The 15,764-nt window shown below is 44.9% G+C and overlaps 1 protein-coding gene across 1 annotated transcript in view; it reads right to left on the bottom strand.

The window, feature by feature from the left end:
- Window positions 1-284: 284 nt before the first annotated feature.
- The window catches only part of LOC147902502 (TOM1-like protein 9), a 134,854-nt gene continuing 119,374 nt past the window's right edge, over window positions 285-15,764 (bottom strand). The window contains exon 9 of the mRNA XM_087373547.1: window positions 285-1,715. Coding sequence (XP_087229673.1) covers window positions 530-1,715 — 1,186 coding nt within the window. The 3' untranslated portion in view covers window positions 285-529. The remainder of the gene's footprint in view (window positions 1,716-15,764) is intronic.

Here is a 15,764-nt window from a genome sequence, read left to right as displayed (position 1 = left end):
GGGGAAAGAAGCAGGTGATCCATTTTTGGGGAGCTTTCCATGCACATTGGGGGGGGCTCTTTTTATGGGGCTGCTCGACCTCAAGTAACAAACTAATAAATTTGATCACCTTCCCAACATCCTCCCATCATATTGGCATGAAGGTGAGATCCTGCAGCACAAACTTATATGCTGGTTTAGCTATTAAGAACGCTGCTCAACCTAGTAACAAAACTAATCAACTTGATCACCTTGCATAAAGGTGAGATCCTGCAGCACGGGTTTAGCTATTAAAACCGCTCCAAGGCAAATGCTGATTGATTAATAATTGGTTCAAACAATCATATACACTCATTATTGGAATAAGAACCTTAACAATGCAGATCTGCAAAACTGCATAACTGATTCTCTAAGCTTAAAACAATAGGCATATACATGTAAACTTCCACTGCAAAACACTACAACAATCTAGCAGATCAGATTTCTACAAGAGAGTGACTGACCATTGAGATAGCACAACAATCTCAATGAAATAACACAACTATGTCTGTTACTTGCTAGAAGTTCCTCCCTTATTTGTTTTGGCCAAGTCCACCAGATCTCTAAATAACTTGTCCTCTGGTTTTGTTACTTTCATGGGAGCACCTGGCCTCTGGTACAACGGATACTCAGCTTGCTGTGTGTACTGGCCTGGTGATTGCAAATGTGAATAATAACCTGGTGCACCTTGAAGTGAGAGGTTTTGCATTTGGCCAGGCAACCTGGTAGGGCCAACCTGGGAATTGAACTGCCCAGCAGCTAAAATCTGCTGCTGCTGAAATAGCTGTTGCCTGTCAGGGAATTGTACAGGCGATTGGGGAAAGGATGATAAAGAGGTGTTTCCATAAAAATGTGGGGCTTGCTGAGGAAGAGGAGGAACATCTTGTGTGTTCTCAGTACTCCATGGGGCAGGAGGTAAATGTGTTTTTGGTGATTGCTGATTGAAACTCAAAGCCTGCTGTGGTTGTCCTTGAGGAGAGCCATATGCATAAGGTAGCGAGTTGTAATTCTGTTGAGGCTGAATTTGAGCAGCTCCATATGCCTGCTGAGGTTGCAACTGAGAGCCGTACACTTGTAGAGGTGTAGGCTGAGACACGCTAGGTACCTGTCCCATGTATGTCAAGGCAAGCTGCTGTGCACTTTGTGGAGCCTGTACTTGAGGACCAGACTGACCATAAATCATAGCTTGTTGTTGAGAACTCAATGAAAGGCCAGTTGATTGAGCCCAAGGCACCACATAATTGTTGTCATGAAACTGCCCAGGTGACTGGGCTGGGGTCTGCGCCTGTGGAAATTGGCTATAATTGCTCTGTTGGGAGGACATTCCTAACTGAGCTGGAAGAAATCCATTTGATTGCATATAACTCTGCTGATTTTGCTGAGGAGAGCTGCTGTAAAAAGATGGTGTAGCCGGTACAGCTTCAAATCCTGCACCATTGCTGAATACATTTGATGACCCTTGCTGACCAAGAGCTGATACCAAAGGCTGAACTGGCTGTGCACTAGATGAATTTGCAGATGATTGAGATGTGTCTGGAAGAGACTCTCCACTTAGGAGATCTATTGCTGGTGCGCGTGTAGTTGCAGGAGGTGCCATCTTTTTTTGTGATTCTGCAGGTGGGAGTAGAGCCAGCTGCAAGCTGTTTGCAGAATTGGACGTTTGATTTTCGGTATGAGGTCTGGCCCTGAATGTAGACCTGAATAAACATTAACAGGAGATCGGAAAATTCCCAACAGGACAGTTAGAAGGGGTTCAGCACCTTTTCAAAACAACCAAAACACTACTCTACTGTTTGAAATTTATACTGGTCGCACAGTGAATTCCACATGCTTTACCCGATTAATAACAAACTTTTGAAGCAGCATTAGATGTTTGTTATGTAGCTACCTACCTACTTAACATATATGCATCTACCTAGCTATGCATACTTACCTATCTACCTACCCATATATTTATTTACAGCGTTGATCCCTACAGAGGTCATATACAGCTATAGCATCAATCCCAAAGGTTTCTGCTCCCATTTCCTAAATCTGATCAATGCATTGTGTACAGTTCTTAACATCAATATATATTTGCTTTAGAATGAAATTGTGGATCTCGAAAACAAAGGTGGATCAAGTGGATGAAAAAACTCACTCCTTCAACACCTGAGTCTGTCAACATTGAACGAGCTGGTCGATGAACGATAAGCTCCATGGTACAATGGTAATGCTGATCAACTACACTAGACCCCCATATCCATGTGGAAAGCAAGTGGATCCAGCTAGCAATGTCAATATCTACATCCCAATGTAGATGACAGTCCATCTCTAGTCCCCAACCCCAAAAGTCACATGCCATAATAGGTGATCAGTGTGGCTCTATAACCAGTGTGACACATCGTTGTAGTATATTTTGCCTCTAGGCCAGGTATCTCACAATAGATCAACAAAGTGATCAACATGTGCTGTTGAAGCTCATAGAGGAAGAGCTTCAGCTTGCTGTGAAAAATTCCCTGTTATCTCGGTCCTCACAAATGCACGAACAGAGAGAGTAAATATTCACCAAGAAATGTTCAAGGACTAGAAAGAGAGAGAAGTAGAAGTAGAAGTAGAATTTTATTATTGTCCTCGAGGGGCCAAAAATGACCCATGGGACCTAATCCTTAGTACAAAAATTTCCTCCGCTGTGGAGGGGTAAAGAATTTTCAAGTTCTTGACGGTACAAAAAAAGACGAGTGACAAAAGATCCCAATGCTGCCGGAGAGGCAGTGGAGAACTGACGAGATCTGAGTGGTGTCTGCCAGTATCTGCTAATAGTCGTCTCGGATGTGTGCGTATCGGGGGCAGTGTAGGGCTATATGTGCCTCTGTCTCTACTGTCTGCGAATGACAGAATCTGCAACCTCTGACATGTCGCGACAGATTTAGCCAAGCTCATGTCTCTATTGCCAAGGTATGTGACCGTGTGCGGAATCTGGCAATATTCCTGCGATAGAGAAGAGGTATGGGAGTACTGATGTATGGCTGAGCAGGGGCATCTGGTGTCATGAAAGATGACCAGCATAAAGGATTTATTTGATCTTGATAGTATTCTAGCTTTGGTCCTCTTTTCTGCTGTCAACCATTGGGTTTGTAGAGTGCATAGTAGGGACAACTGGAATTCTTGCATCTTGACCTTTTCAGGGGGCATAGTCAGGTATGATTCCACTTTCCATCTGCTGAACCATTTCCTTATATCTGTCCCCCATCCTGTGCAGATGATCTTGCTTTTATGATTCTTCTGAAGTTTCATACTAGGAGTCCATGCTCTATGTGGCAATCTTTCTTTTGGCATTTGTTGTATTTCCACAAGGTACTGCATCACTCTGATCTCAGTGCATGGAATTCAATTGGCCGCCTGCCCGTTTCCAATAAGAGGACTGAATAAGGGGTAGTTGCCTTGACTCCTAGATGTCTTCGTAGGACAGCTTTCTGCATTTTTTCAATCTCATTCCATGTGGAGAGAGAGATGCTCCCCCCCCATACTTCTACTCCATATAACACTGTTTGAACCACATATGCATCAAACAACATATTCTGAATCTTCCAGTTCCAGGTGTCAGTGTGCCTACAGTCGTTTTCAAATTGATAGTACTTCCCCCAACCTGTATCAAGCCTTAGTTGTGCACATTGCCACCATCTGTGATCGGCTGGTATGTCAATTCCCAAATATTTAAAGGTATCAACATATTCAATGGGCGGCCCTCAAAGCTGATAACCAGGGGATGTTCAGGTCGGGTGGTGCATACTGCCATCATTTTGGTTTTGGCAGTGTTAACTTGCAGCCCACTTCCCGTGCAAAAGACCTGTAGTACCTATAATAGTTGATGCATGGAGTCATGGTCATTAGCGAAAAGAACCATGTCATCTGCATATAGGAGCAATAGTATTGTCCATAGCCCAAGCTTGGGCTCTTGTATCCCTTCTTCTACTGCAAATTCATTAATCAGTTCTTCTAGCTTGTCAATGCAGATTCCAAACAATGTGGGTGAAAGAGGGCAACCTTGTTTCACCCCCATATTACTTTGGAAGGCGGTTGACAGTCCATGTTCTTGCCTGAGTCTGCATGATACCTTCTCGTATATGCGAGAGATGCCTACCCTTAGAGCAGGGACTCTAAGGTCTTGCATTCTTTTCCATAGGCCACCTCTCGGCACTGTATCAAATGCCTTCTTGAAATCTACAAAGCAACACAGAAGAGTTTCTCCTTTGAGCTTGCTCTCATCCATGAGTACTCTTAATGTGACCAGGTGATCTACAGTTCTATGTTCTTTACGGAAGCCTGCTTGGCCAATGGCCCTCTTCTTGGTCTCTTCAACCCAATTGCTGATTTTTGCCTCAAGCACTGTGCTAAAAAGTTTAGCTAGTGTGGAACTGACCATTATAGTCCTGTAATTGGTGACTGACTTTTTGTCTCCTCCTTTGAATAGAGGTTGAACCCAATTCTCTTGCTAATCTGGAGGGAAGCCATGATGTAAAGCGTTTCTCAGTATGTGGGATAGCCATTGTCGTGCCCTGTCTTCTGTCCATTTGAAGAGTTCAGCACACAGGTGCATGTGGTCAGGGGCCTTGCCATTTGCCATCTTTTTCAACCCTGCTTCAACATCCTCAAAAGTGAAAGGGCTGGCTGAAGCATATGACATTGTTTCATCTCCCATTTCTGTGGCATTGGCATGATTATAGAGCTTGGTGACATACTCCAACATTTCCTCATCAGAGATATTGCCCATGACCATTTTCTTTTGGCCCTTAACCTGTTTCCACCCCTCTCTGGGATTCTTGATGAATGTAAGCAAATCAGATTTTCCCTTTCTAAAATGTAATTTCAGCATCAGCTTTATAATCTTGATATGAATGAGGGTGATAGTGTGCATGATCATCTGACAAAGGTGAAAGTTGTGCGGGACCAGCTCGCAATGGTTGGTCAGAAGGTGGACACGAGTCAATTGGCATTGCTCACACTCCACAAATTGCCACGGAGTTTCAAAAGTTTTGTGACTACGGTCACTGCGGGTCAACGGACTAAGCCAATCACCTTTGAGGAGCTTGGTCCACTCCTACTTCAGGAGGAGGCTCAGGAGGAGGCTCGAGAGAAACTCTTTACGCAAACCGACGAGAAGGCATTAGTTGCCAAAGACAAGCCTGGAAAAGGCAAGCCAAAGGATTCCAAGAAATCAGAGGACGCTGAACGCAAGAAGAAAATGAAGTGCTTTTACTGTGAAAAGCTTGGTCACTCCACCAAAGAATGCCGAAAGAAGAAGGCGGATAAAAAGCGGAAGAGAGAAGCCAAGAACAAAGAAGAGCCTAAGAATGATTCTGCCAATGTTACGACTGGACAGTTATTTTTACTCAGTGAACATTGTTCAGCATATGCAGTCAGTGAAGGTAAAGAGGGTTGGTATGTTGACAGTGGTGCTTCCAAGCACATGTCCAACAGAAGGGCTTGGTTCAAAACCATGGAAAGTACACACCCAGGTTCCAAAGTTTCTGTCAGGGATAGCCGGACATGTCCAGTAAATGGCATCGGTAGCATTCCTTTCATTACAACGGCGGGTGAGGAGAAGCATATCTCTGGAGTACTTTATGTACCCGATCTTTGCAAGAATTTACTGTCTGTAAGTCAGATGGACAAAAACAACATGGCAGTTCTCTTTCAAGATGGCAAGGTCACCGTAACATCCAAAGGCAATGGGCAGCTGGTGGCTCAAGGCGTTGAAGAGAATGGACTGTACCGTCTCAATGCAATGTTGGTACATGAAGACAACGGAAAGTCCAAACTTTGGCATGAGCGCTTCGGTCATGTCAACTATGGAATCTTGGCTGAAATGTCGAAGTCGAAGATGGTGGATGGACTTCCACCAATTACAGGCAAGCATGATGTCTGTAGGGCTTGTCTAGAAGGCAAGCAACACAGGGATAAGTTCCCACAAGAGGCCTCGTTTCGGGCCAGCAAACCACTTGAGTTGGTTCACGCCGACATTTGTGGTCCAATGTCTACAGCATCGTGGGCAGGATCCAAGTACTCACTTCTCTTTGTGGATGATTTCAGTAGAATGACCTGGGTATATTGTTTGGCTAAAAAGTCTCAGGCTTTCGAGAAATTCAAAGACTGGAAGGCCAGAGTTGAAAAGGAGACAAGGGAGGATGTCAAGACATTCCGCACAGACAGGGGGAGAGAATTCACCTCAAGTGAGTTCAAGACATTTTGTCGCAAGCATGGGATCAAGCGACAACTCACTACGGCACATACTTCTCAACAAAACGGGGTAGCCGAGAGGAAGCATAGAACCACCACAGAGACGGGGCTTGCTATGCTCCGCGGGAGGAATCTTTCTAAAGCCTATTGGAGTGAAGCTATCAATACAGCCGTACACATTCTCAACCGGACCATGACGAATGCCGTCAAGGACAAGACTCCATATGAGGCATTTTATGGTAAGAAGCCCTCTATCTCTCATCTTCGCATTTTTGGTTCTAACGCATGGGTGCATGTGCACAAGGAAGACAGGACCAAGCTTGATTCCTGAAGCAGACAATGTATCTTTGTTGGGTATAGTGAAGAATCCAAGGCCTACCGCCTCTTCGACCCCGTAAAGAAGCAAATACTCATCAGTCGGGATGTTGTCTTCGTGGAAAAGGAACCTGAACCCCAGGAGGAGCCTCAGATTGAGGAGGAGGAGGAGATTGTTCAACCCCCAAACCCACCCCGTCCCAGGTTGACAATGAAACGAACCTGTTTCTTTCTCTAATCTAGTCAAGGTCAATCACGGGTGATGGCACATCGTTATTCCACCCAGCCTTGCTCTCATGGATCGCAATTTTCAACAGATACGTATTTTCTTTTTCTCATGCCTATCCACAAGACCCACAACTCCCTAGATGGTTCCCTTTGCCACATGTCATCAATTTAGCCCTTTTCACTTGGTACACCTTTTTACCCCTCTCTTGGGGCACAATTAAACCATTTGCCCCTTGGCATTATTACATATTTAGGTGCACCTAGGCCTTAGCACTCAGAACCACCTAGTCAATGCCATTTCACCCTCACCTAGGACCTTGGCAGTTACTTCTCTTGACCATTTTATTTACACACATTAAATATTACAGAAGTCGGTCATCTAAGAGAAAATGCCCACCGATCTTTCCGAGGTCATGCTATCTCGGCTAGAGCATAACATTCCTTCCCTCTTCAAGCATCAGCGTCCTCGATAATGAAATCTGGGAACACTCTCCGTAACTGGTATACGGATTCCCAAGTAGCTTCCGATAGAGGCTGACCATGCCATGCAACCAACACCGTGGGTATCTTCCGATTTCGTATTTGCATTGTTCCTCGGTCCAAGATTCTTGTTGGTTTGCGTCTTGCATTATCCTCTATCTCCTGAAACAAAACCACACCTTCGATTAGTGAGTCACCAGTATGCAAAAATTTCTTTAAACGAGAAACATGAAACACTGGGTGTACCTTACACCCCGGTGGTAATTCTAATTTATAGGCTACCTTGCCTATTCTTTTTAGAATTAACCACGGCCCACAATATCGAGGTGATAACTTAGCACACTTTCCTGAAGTCAATGACTTCGAGTGCGAAGGAACTCTGAGAAAAACTTTTTCTCCTTCCTTAAATACTCTTATAGACCGGTTTTCATCCGCATACACCTTGGCTCTATCCATAGCCTGGCGGATATTGGCCCTCGCAAGTGCTAGCATCTCCCACATCTGAACTACAAAGTTCGCGGCACTAGGCACTTTCTGAGCTACCCCAACTATAGTTGGATTTGTTGGTCTATAACCATAGTTCAGCCCAAACGGACTGAACCCTATAGAGGAATGTTTTCTATCATTGTAGGCAAACTCCAACAATGGCAACCACTTGTCCCACGTATGTTGCCTCAATGACACATATGCCCTCAGCATATCCTCTAAGGTCTGGTTGACTCTCTCCATCTGACCATCCGTCTCAGGATGATCCCCACTACTCATTCCCAACTCAGTCCTTAGTGTCTCAAATACCGCTGTGCAAAAATGACCGGTAAATCTGACATCTTTGTCTGACACTATGGATCTAGGCAATCCATGCAGACGAAATATATGTCTAATAAACAAATCCGCCACTTGCGGGGCACTAACAGACTCTTTAGTCGGAATGAAGTGAGCCATCTTGGTAAGACGATCAACCACCACAAGGATAGAATCATACCCTCCTTGTGTCGTAGGCAGCCCTACAATAAAGTCCATGGAAATGCTCTCCCACTTACTTAGTGGTATTTCCAAGGGCTGTAAAAGTCCGGGTGGCTTCACCCGCTCGGCCTTACTTACCTGACACGAGAAACACCGTGTCACATATTCATGAATATGCTTTTTCATCTTTGGCCAAAAGAAATCTCGCTTCACGAGATCATATGTCTTCTCGACTCCTGGATGTCCCGCACATGGGCTATCATGGCACTGTCGAATGACTCTCTGCTTGAGATCATTCTGACTAGATACTACAACCTTGCCATTTTTTTCTAGCATACCATCCCTTATGGTATATCTTGCAGAAGTCTGGCCTTTTCTAGATGCCAGGTCATCCTTTTCATTTTCCCCGGGTTTTAACACATGAGCCTTAGGCCATAAGCTCTGGACAAACTCGTCCACTTTTTGAGTTTCTCTGATCTCGGTCATTAGAGCACTCTCTAATACCGTGAAACTCAGGTTGTACATAATGCGAGACAACGCATCAGCAACCTTGTTATCCTTTCCTCTTCGGTACCGAATCGTTAAATTAAACTCCTGCATGAGCTCTGCCCACCTAGCTTGGCGGCCCCTCAAGTCAGGCTGTTTACTAAAATGTTTCACAGTATCATGATCCACATCCACATAAAACTCTGAACCATACAAATAATGCCTCCATGTTTTCAAAGCATGGATAACAGCATACAACTCCAATTCATGAGTTGGCCAATTCCTTTGAGAGGGAGAAAGCTTCTTGCTTTCAAAGGCTACTGGCCTTCCCTCTTGAAGAAGGACTACTCCTACCGCAATGCCACTTGCATCGGTTTCCAGGAACAACGGTTTCTGGGGATCAACTATTTTTAACACCGGTCCTGTGACCACAGCTTGTTTTATGGTGTTAAAACTTTCTTGTTGATTCTGTCCCCAAATAAAAGGTACTTTATCTGAGGTCAAATCAGTCAATGGCGATACTGTTTCGAAATATCCTTCGATATGCCTTCTATAAAATTGGACAAATCCCAAGAATGATCGCAACGCGGTCAAACTCTGAGGGATTGGCCAAGTTAGTATCGCAGCCACTTTCTTCGGATCCATTTCTACCCCCTGTGTAGTAATTATGAATCCTAAATATTCAAGCCTAACCATACACAGTATAGTTTTCTTTTTATTTACATAAAGACTGGCTTTCCTCAAAGTACTGAACACTATTTTCAAGTGTTCACGATGCTCAGTAATACTTTTACTGAACACTAGAATATCGTCAATAAAATGTACTACAAACTTTCCGATATACGGACATAGTAAATCGTTCATAAGCATGACGAATGTCGCTGGAGCATTGGTAAGTCCGAAGGCCATTACCAAAAACTCATAATGACCAAACCTGCTTCTGAAAGCGGTTTTATGCACATCCTCGGCTCTAATCCGGACATGATGGTAGCCACACTTAAGATCTATCTTGCTGAAAATCACGGCTCCATGTAATGCATCTAGCAAATCATCAATCCGAGCCATCGGATACCTGTGCTTAACAGTGATATTATTCAATGCTCTGTAATCTATACAGAGGCGAAACGTATCATCCTTTTTCTTCTTTAATATCACTGGCGAAGCAAAAGGTGAGAAACTTGCTTGAATATGTCCCAACTTGAAGTATTCTTCCAGTTGTCTACGCACCTCCGCCTCTTCAGTAAAACTCATTCTATAGGGAGGTCTATTTACAGGTTCTGCCACCGGGATCAGTTCAATCTTATGCTGAACTTTCCGCTCTGGAGGTAACCCATAAGGTACTTCATCCCTAAAACATTCAGAGAACTTCTCTGATATTTCTTTAGCCAACTCGGCCATCTTCCCATTTTGGGTAGCCTCAGTGCTAGTCAATGCATCATCAATCGACTCTACCAATGCTATACACAGACACAGAAACTCTTTCGGAGTCCTCCGAATTTCCATGGCTGAAATCAGTGGTCCTCGAGGTAAATCCTTCTCACCTCGCAAAACATATTCTACCCCATTCATCGTGAATTGGTAAATATGCTTCTTCCAATCAATGGCTGGATTTTTTCGAAAATGCCAAGCCATGCCTAGGGCTATATCTGCGTGAGCAAGTCTACTCAATTCAAAAGTCCAGCTTCTCAACATAGTCCTGAATTCGAAGTTCCAACTGGGTAACCCTTTGGTCCCATACTTCAGTTGAACTTCCGTCCGCCATCCTGACCGTATAAGCATAGTCAGACGGACTAGTTTTCAGCTTGAGCCTCTTAATAAGCTTTGGGTTGATTACATTGTGTGTTGACGCTGAGTCAAACAACACAATCACATCATGACTGGCTACTTGCCCTTTCATTTTAATCAACTCGGACTCATCGAAAACCGTATATCCCGTTGCTGCGGGCTTTGAAAGGATGTTATCAGGTGCACCGCTTACTAACTTAGTAACAGACACACTTAACAACACAGGTACTAACCTCTGAGAAGGTCCCGCCAATTGCATCTGCATATGTTCCGCATTGGGACTCTCCTGCATTTCCGCGTCGCATTCAGATATTATCATATTGGCCGTGCGGCGGTCTTTATTCAGTGGGCAATCTTTCCGCTGATGTCGCTGAAGGTAGCCAAAGCACGATCCTTCTTTTCTAGCTTTCTCTTTTTGTTCAGGGGTCAACGAGGACTTTGACCAAGCCCGGGCTGCCATTGGAGTTATTTTCCTTTTCACCCCAACGGTGGTACTTGTTTTTGCTAGTCCCTCAACCGGCTTCACCTGCTTGGTTTGGCCACTTGGCTGCGAGACACTTGTCTTTGAAGTCCATTTCCTCTGAAATCCCCCTTTTCTCGGGTACTCATACTGAGTCCCTGCCTGCACAAATCCACCAGATCTACCTCTGGCATCCTCGCAGTTTAGGGCTACTGCAATAGATTCATCTAATGTAGTCACATATTTAGCCCAAACTTTCATTTTAATCTTGTCGTTCAGTCCATAGATATAGTCTTTTAACTGAACCGACATAGGGAGAGGGTCTGTTATTTTCATGACACATTCCCTGAGCTTGTCAGTGTACTCTGCTACCGACAAATTCCTCTGACGAAGGTTTCTATAAGCATCCCAAGCTCGGGACTCTTCATCAAGAGGAAGAAAGTGTTTCTTAAATTCAGCTTTAAACCCTTCCCAGGTGGTAGGGGCAACTTGATCTTTCTGTTGCTTTATCCACCATCTATCCACTGCCTCAATAAACAGGTGAGTGGCCTCACGGATTTTCTTTAGATCAGATCTGATTTCACAAATGGCGAAGGCTTCTTCCCACTTGTGTAACCAAACCTCGATCACATCAGAACTGCGCTCGGTCATCCCCGACCGGCATACTTCTCCGGTCTATAGTTGGCAATAATAGGCACCTTGACCTTCGCACGCTCTGATGAATGTATACTGGGCTCTGGCTCTGCTAGAGCTTTGCCCTTATCAATCCTAGATGGCCTAGCCGACAAGGCTTGCACCATCTCCCCATTCTGACCAGCATTCACTTGAAGCTGCTGGTTCATAATTTGCTGTAAAGCATCTTCTAATACCAAAATTCTATCCAAGAGGTGACAAAATCAGAAGCTGATGTTCCACAAGATACTCAGGAAGAGCAGGATGTTCCAGAAGAAGTTCTCGTTCCTCCTCCCATAGAGAAGCAAAAAAGGTTGCCCCAATCGTACCTACGGACATTGGAAGAGTCTCGGATCACCGCATTACCTGAGAGTAGCAGTTTCGGATTGCGTCGGTCTCAACGTCTTCAAAAGGCCCCATCCGTGAATTTTGCTTTGGTGGCTCAGCTTGATGAGCCAAGGACCTTCGAGGAGGCGAAGGACAATCCAGAATGGTAGGCTGTCATGAAGGCAGAGATGGATGCTATCCTGAAGAACAATACATGGGACTTAGTGGCCAGGCCTTTGCGACGGAAAGTTATCGGCACTAAGTGGGTATACAAACTTAAATACAAATCCGACGGCAGCTTGGATAAGTATAAAGCAAGGTTGGTGGTGAAAGGCTTTGCTCAAACTGAAGGCATGGATTTTGATGAGACTTTTGCTCCCACTGCCCGCATGGTTACTATCCGGACAGTGATTGCTCTTGCTGCCAATTTCCGGTAGCCTATTTTTCAAATGGATGTGAAGTCCACATTCCTTAATGGAACCCTGGAGGAGGAGGTATACGTGGAGCAGCCACCGGGCTTTCAAGATCCAGGGTCCCCATTAAAGGTCTGCAGGTTGAAGAAGGCGTTATACGGGCTGAAACAGGCCCCCAGAGCTTGGTACCAAAGGATTAATATATTCTTTCAGAAGATAGGGCTCAGTCGGAGTCCTTCTGAGGCAAACCTTTACTTGTTCATTGAGAAGGGATTGCGACTGGTACTCATCCTCTATGTTGATGATCTTATCTTGACAGGTGATCATGTCAAGAAGATTTCACAGGTTAAGGAACTACTCATGTCTGAGTTTGAGATGACTGACCTTGGGTTATTACATTACTTCCTTGGGATTGAAGTAAAGCAGGCCAAAGACAGGATCTTTATTTCACAGGAGAAATATTGCAGAGAAATTCTGAAGAGATTTCAGATGGAGGATTGTAGAATAGCATTAACTCCCATGGAGGTCGGGCTCAAGCTAAGTGTTCACGACACATCTCAGCTGGTTGATACTCCCTTGTATCGACGATTGGTAGGAAGTTTGCTTTACCTTACCAATACTGACCTGATATTTGTTATGCAGTTGGGCTATTATGCCAGTTCTCTGCTTCTCCCAGGAAGAGTCGCTGGGATGCAGGTTTACGGGTGCTGAGGTATCTGAAGGGTACTTGCACCTATGGGATCACCTACACCAAAGGCATCAAACTAGGCGGGTTCTGTGACAGTGATTGGGCAGGTGATGCTGACACCAGAAGATCGACAACAGGATATTGTTTCTTACTTGCATCTAGTGCCATCTCTTGGCTAAGTAAGAAGCAACCCACAGTGGCCCTTTCATCTACAGAGGCAGAGTACAAAGCTGCCTGTACAGCAGCTTGTGAGACACTGTGGTTGAGGTGGATTCTGGAGGACATGGACGTGTGTCAGGAGGATGCGATAGTGCTGATGTGTGACAATCAGAGTTGCATAGCTATTGCTAAGAATCCAGTGTACCATGCGCGGACCAAGCACGTCGAAGTTCATTACCATTTTGTTCGAGAGCTCATCATCGACGACGTGATCGAGCTTATCTACTGCCCGACTGCCAACAACTTGTCCGACCTCATCACGAAGGCACTCCCTCGAGAACAGATGGAGCACCTCATCAAACACATGGGATTGGCCCACAGTTGTGACATTGAGGGGGGGTGTTAGAGACTCACTGTGCCCACCTGTGAGCCCCCGTTTTGAGGGGACAAGGGGCAGTGAGAGGTAGGAGGGATGGGAAAGAGAGACCCACACAGACATCATAGGCAACCAGCACACGGGCTGGTTGCTGTCTGCAAACTGCAGGAATTAAGGGGGGGGGGGGGGGGCCTGTGCCTCCTTGGAAGCATCAAACAGTCTCATGGACTGGCTGCACAGGGCTCCCTTTTATAGGGGCCTGTGGCAGGGCCAGTCGGCCCAACCAGGGCCGACCCTGGTCGGATTTCCAGATTGTTCTGGTCGGCCACCAGTCAGGGGACCGACCCTGCTGGTCGGCCAGTCCAGAAGGCCTGGGCAGTGCCTATAAAAGGCCCACACTTTCCTCCATTCCAGCATCCAGTGCAGGACAGAAAGCCTCAGTCATAGGCTGTGCTGTGCACTCAGAGCTGGTCTCTTCTGATACAGAGAGTTCCTTCAGTTCTCCTCAGCACTTGGCTGAGTTTTGTATTGCTCCCCTGGAGCCAGTTTTCTGCCCACCATCCGGTGGATGAATATATTCTCTCTCTGTCTAAGTTATCTCTGAGTGAGTGTTTACTGCATCTGTGATCAGTTATCTGAGTTGAGTGTCAAGAAGAGCGGGAGAGATCTTGGCTGGAGGTTTGAGTGATTCATTCCTTTCTATTTTTCAACAATCTAGCGTGATGGCATAGTCTTTCTGCTTGTCTTGATCTATACAGAAGCCTCTTGAAGTAGTTGCAAATTTCTGCACTTCAATTTCAGTTGGAATACCAAGAGTCAACCATAGTGGGAGATGGTCTGACTCAGGGTACTTCTCTCCTATCCTGAAAGTTTCTATATCATGTAGAGCATTGATATGGGCCAGGACATAATCAAGGACACTATGTCCCCCGCTGGCAGAGGAGCATGTCATCTTGTTGGTCCTTGGAAAGCATTGCATCCCATTCAAACAGCCCATTCATCATACACCTGAGTGCTCTTCCTTGCACATTTACAGTATCATCTTCTGATGTCCTGTGCCACAAGGCATCTATTTCAATTGCAGCTTCTTTGTCCGATTCATCGTGCATAATAGGTTGGAATTGCGACTGTCCAATTCTGGCATTGAGGTCTCCCATGACTATTACCTTGCCAATGTCTCAGTTCTGCAATGTCTAGGCATAGTGATTCAAATGCATCACTTGAATCTATTCCATTCCGAGCATAGAAAGGGGACTGATGGTGAGGTATATAACATCCTGCCAAGAAGAGAGGGTAGTCACCAAATTCCAGTTTCATCCATATAAACCTCTTGTGCTTATCAGCTCTGTACATGCTGATTTTGCCTGCTGAGAGAGAGAGAGAGAGAGAGAGAGAGAGAGAGTCTCTTTCTTATACTGAGATTTTCTGTTGATGTATTGTCCAGCTTTCACTATCTGGGATTTTCTGTTGATGTGTTGTCCAGCTTTCTTGTACTGAGATTTTCTGTTGATGTATTGTCCAGCTTTCTTATACTGAGATTTTCTGTTGATGTATTGTCCAGCTCTCTTGTAATATTAAGCAACTAAATTTTCACTAAAAAATAGAGTCTCTTTGGCGTGTTCTACTGGGAGTTATTCCACCTGGACAGCTTTTATCATGCAGACGAATTGCTCCAGCTTTTTGTCATAGATGTTCAGCTCCAAGGGAATCTCTCTCTCATATTTTTTGGCATTGCCCTGAGACACGGAGTTTCCTGAGTTTTCTTCAGCAGAGGCTGCGACTTAGATTCCCTCAGGCTTCCTTTGGCAAGCTTTTCTGGCTATTTATCCTCAATGGCCGGATTTTGAGCTGTTTTACACCTGGGTTCACTACTCGGCACTCTGGACTCTCTGGAAACATAGAAACCAGAAAGTCTTTGGTGATCCAGTTTTCTCTCCTCCTGTTTTTTTCCGTCGTTCTTTGCAGCAATCGCTTTTTGATAGCATGCAAACATGATGCATAGATCATGATGTATATGGAAATTTTCTCCTGATGTACATTTCAGCTTACCCGCTTTTTTGGGTTAGCTTTCTTGTACTATAAAGTATTCAAAGTTCTCACCCCAAAAAAAACAAATACGTGTGTGTGTGTGCATGCGCGCGCGTGTGTGTGTGTGTAATATAAAGTATTCAAAGT

This window comes from Dipteris shenzhenensis, chromosome 4 (genome assembly GCF_047967505.1).
Source record: "Dipteris shenzhenensis isolate YYH24624 ecotype China chromosome 4, Dip_SZ_1.0, whole genome shotgun sequence".
In the NCBI taxonomy this organism is placed as follows: domain Eukaryota; kingdom Viridiplantae; phylum Streptophyta; class Polypodiopsida; order Gleicheniales; family Dipteridaceae; genus Dipteris; species Dipteris shenzhenensis.
Note: the sequence above shows the minus strand (reverse complement) of the source record. Positions and strands in the feature narration are given on the sequence as shown.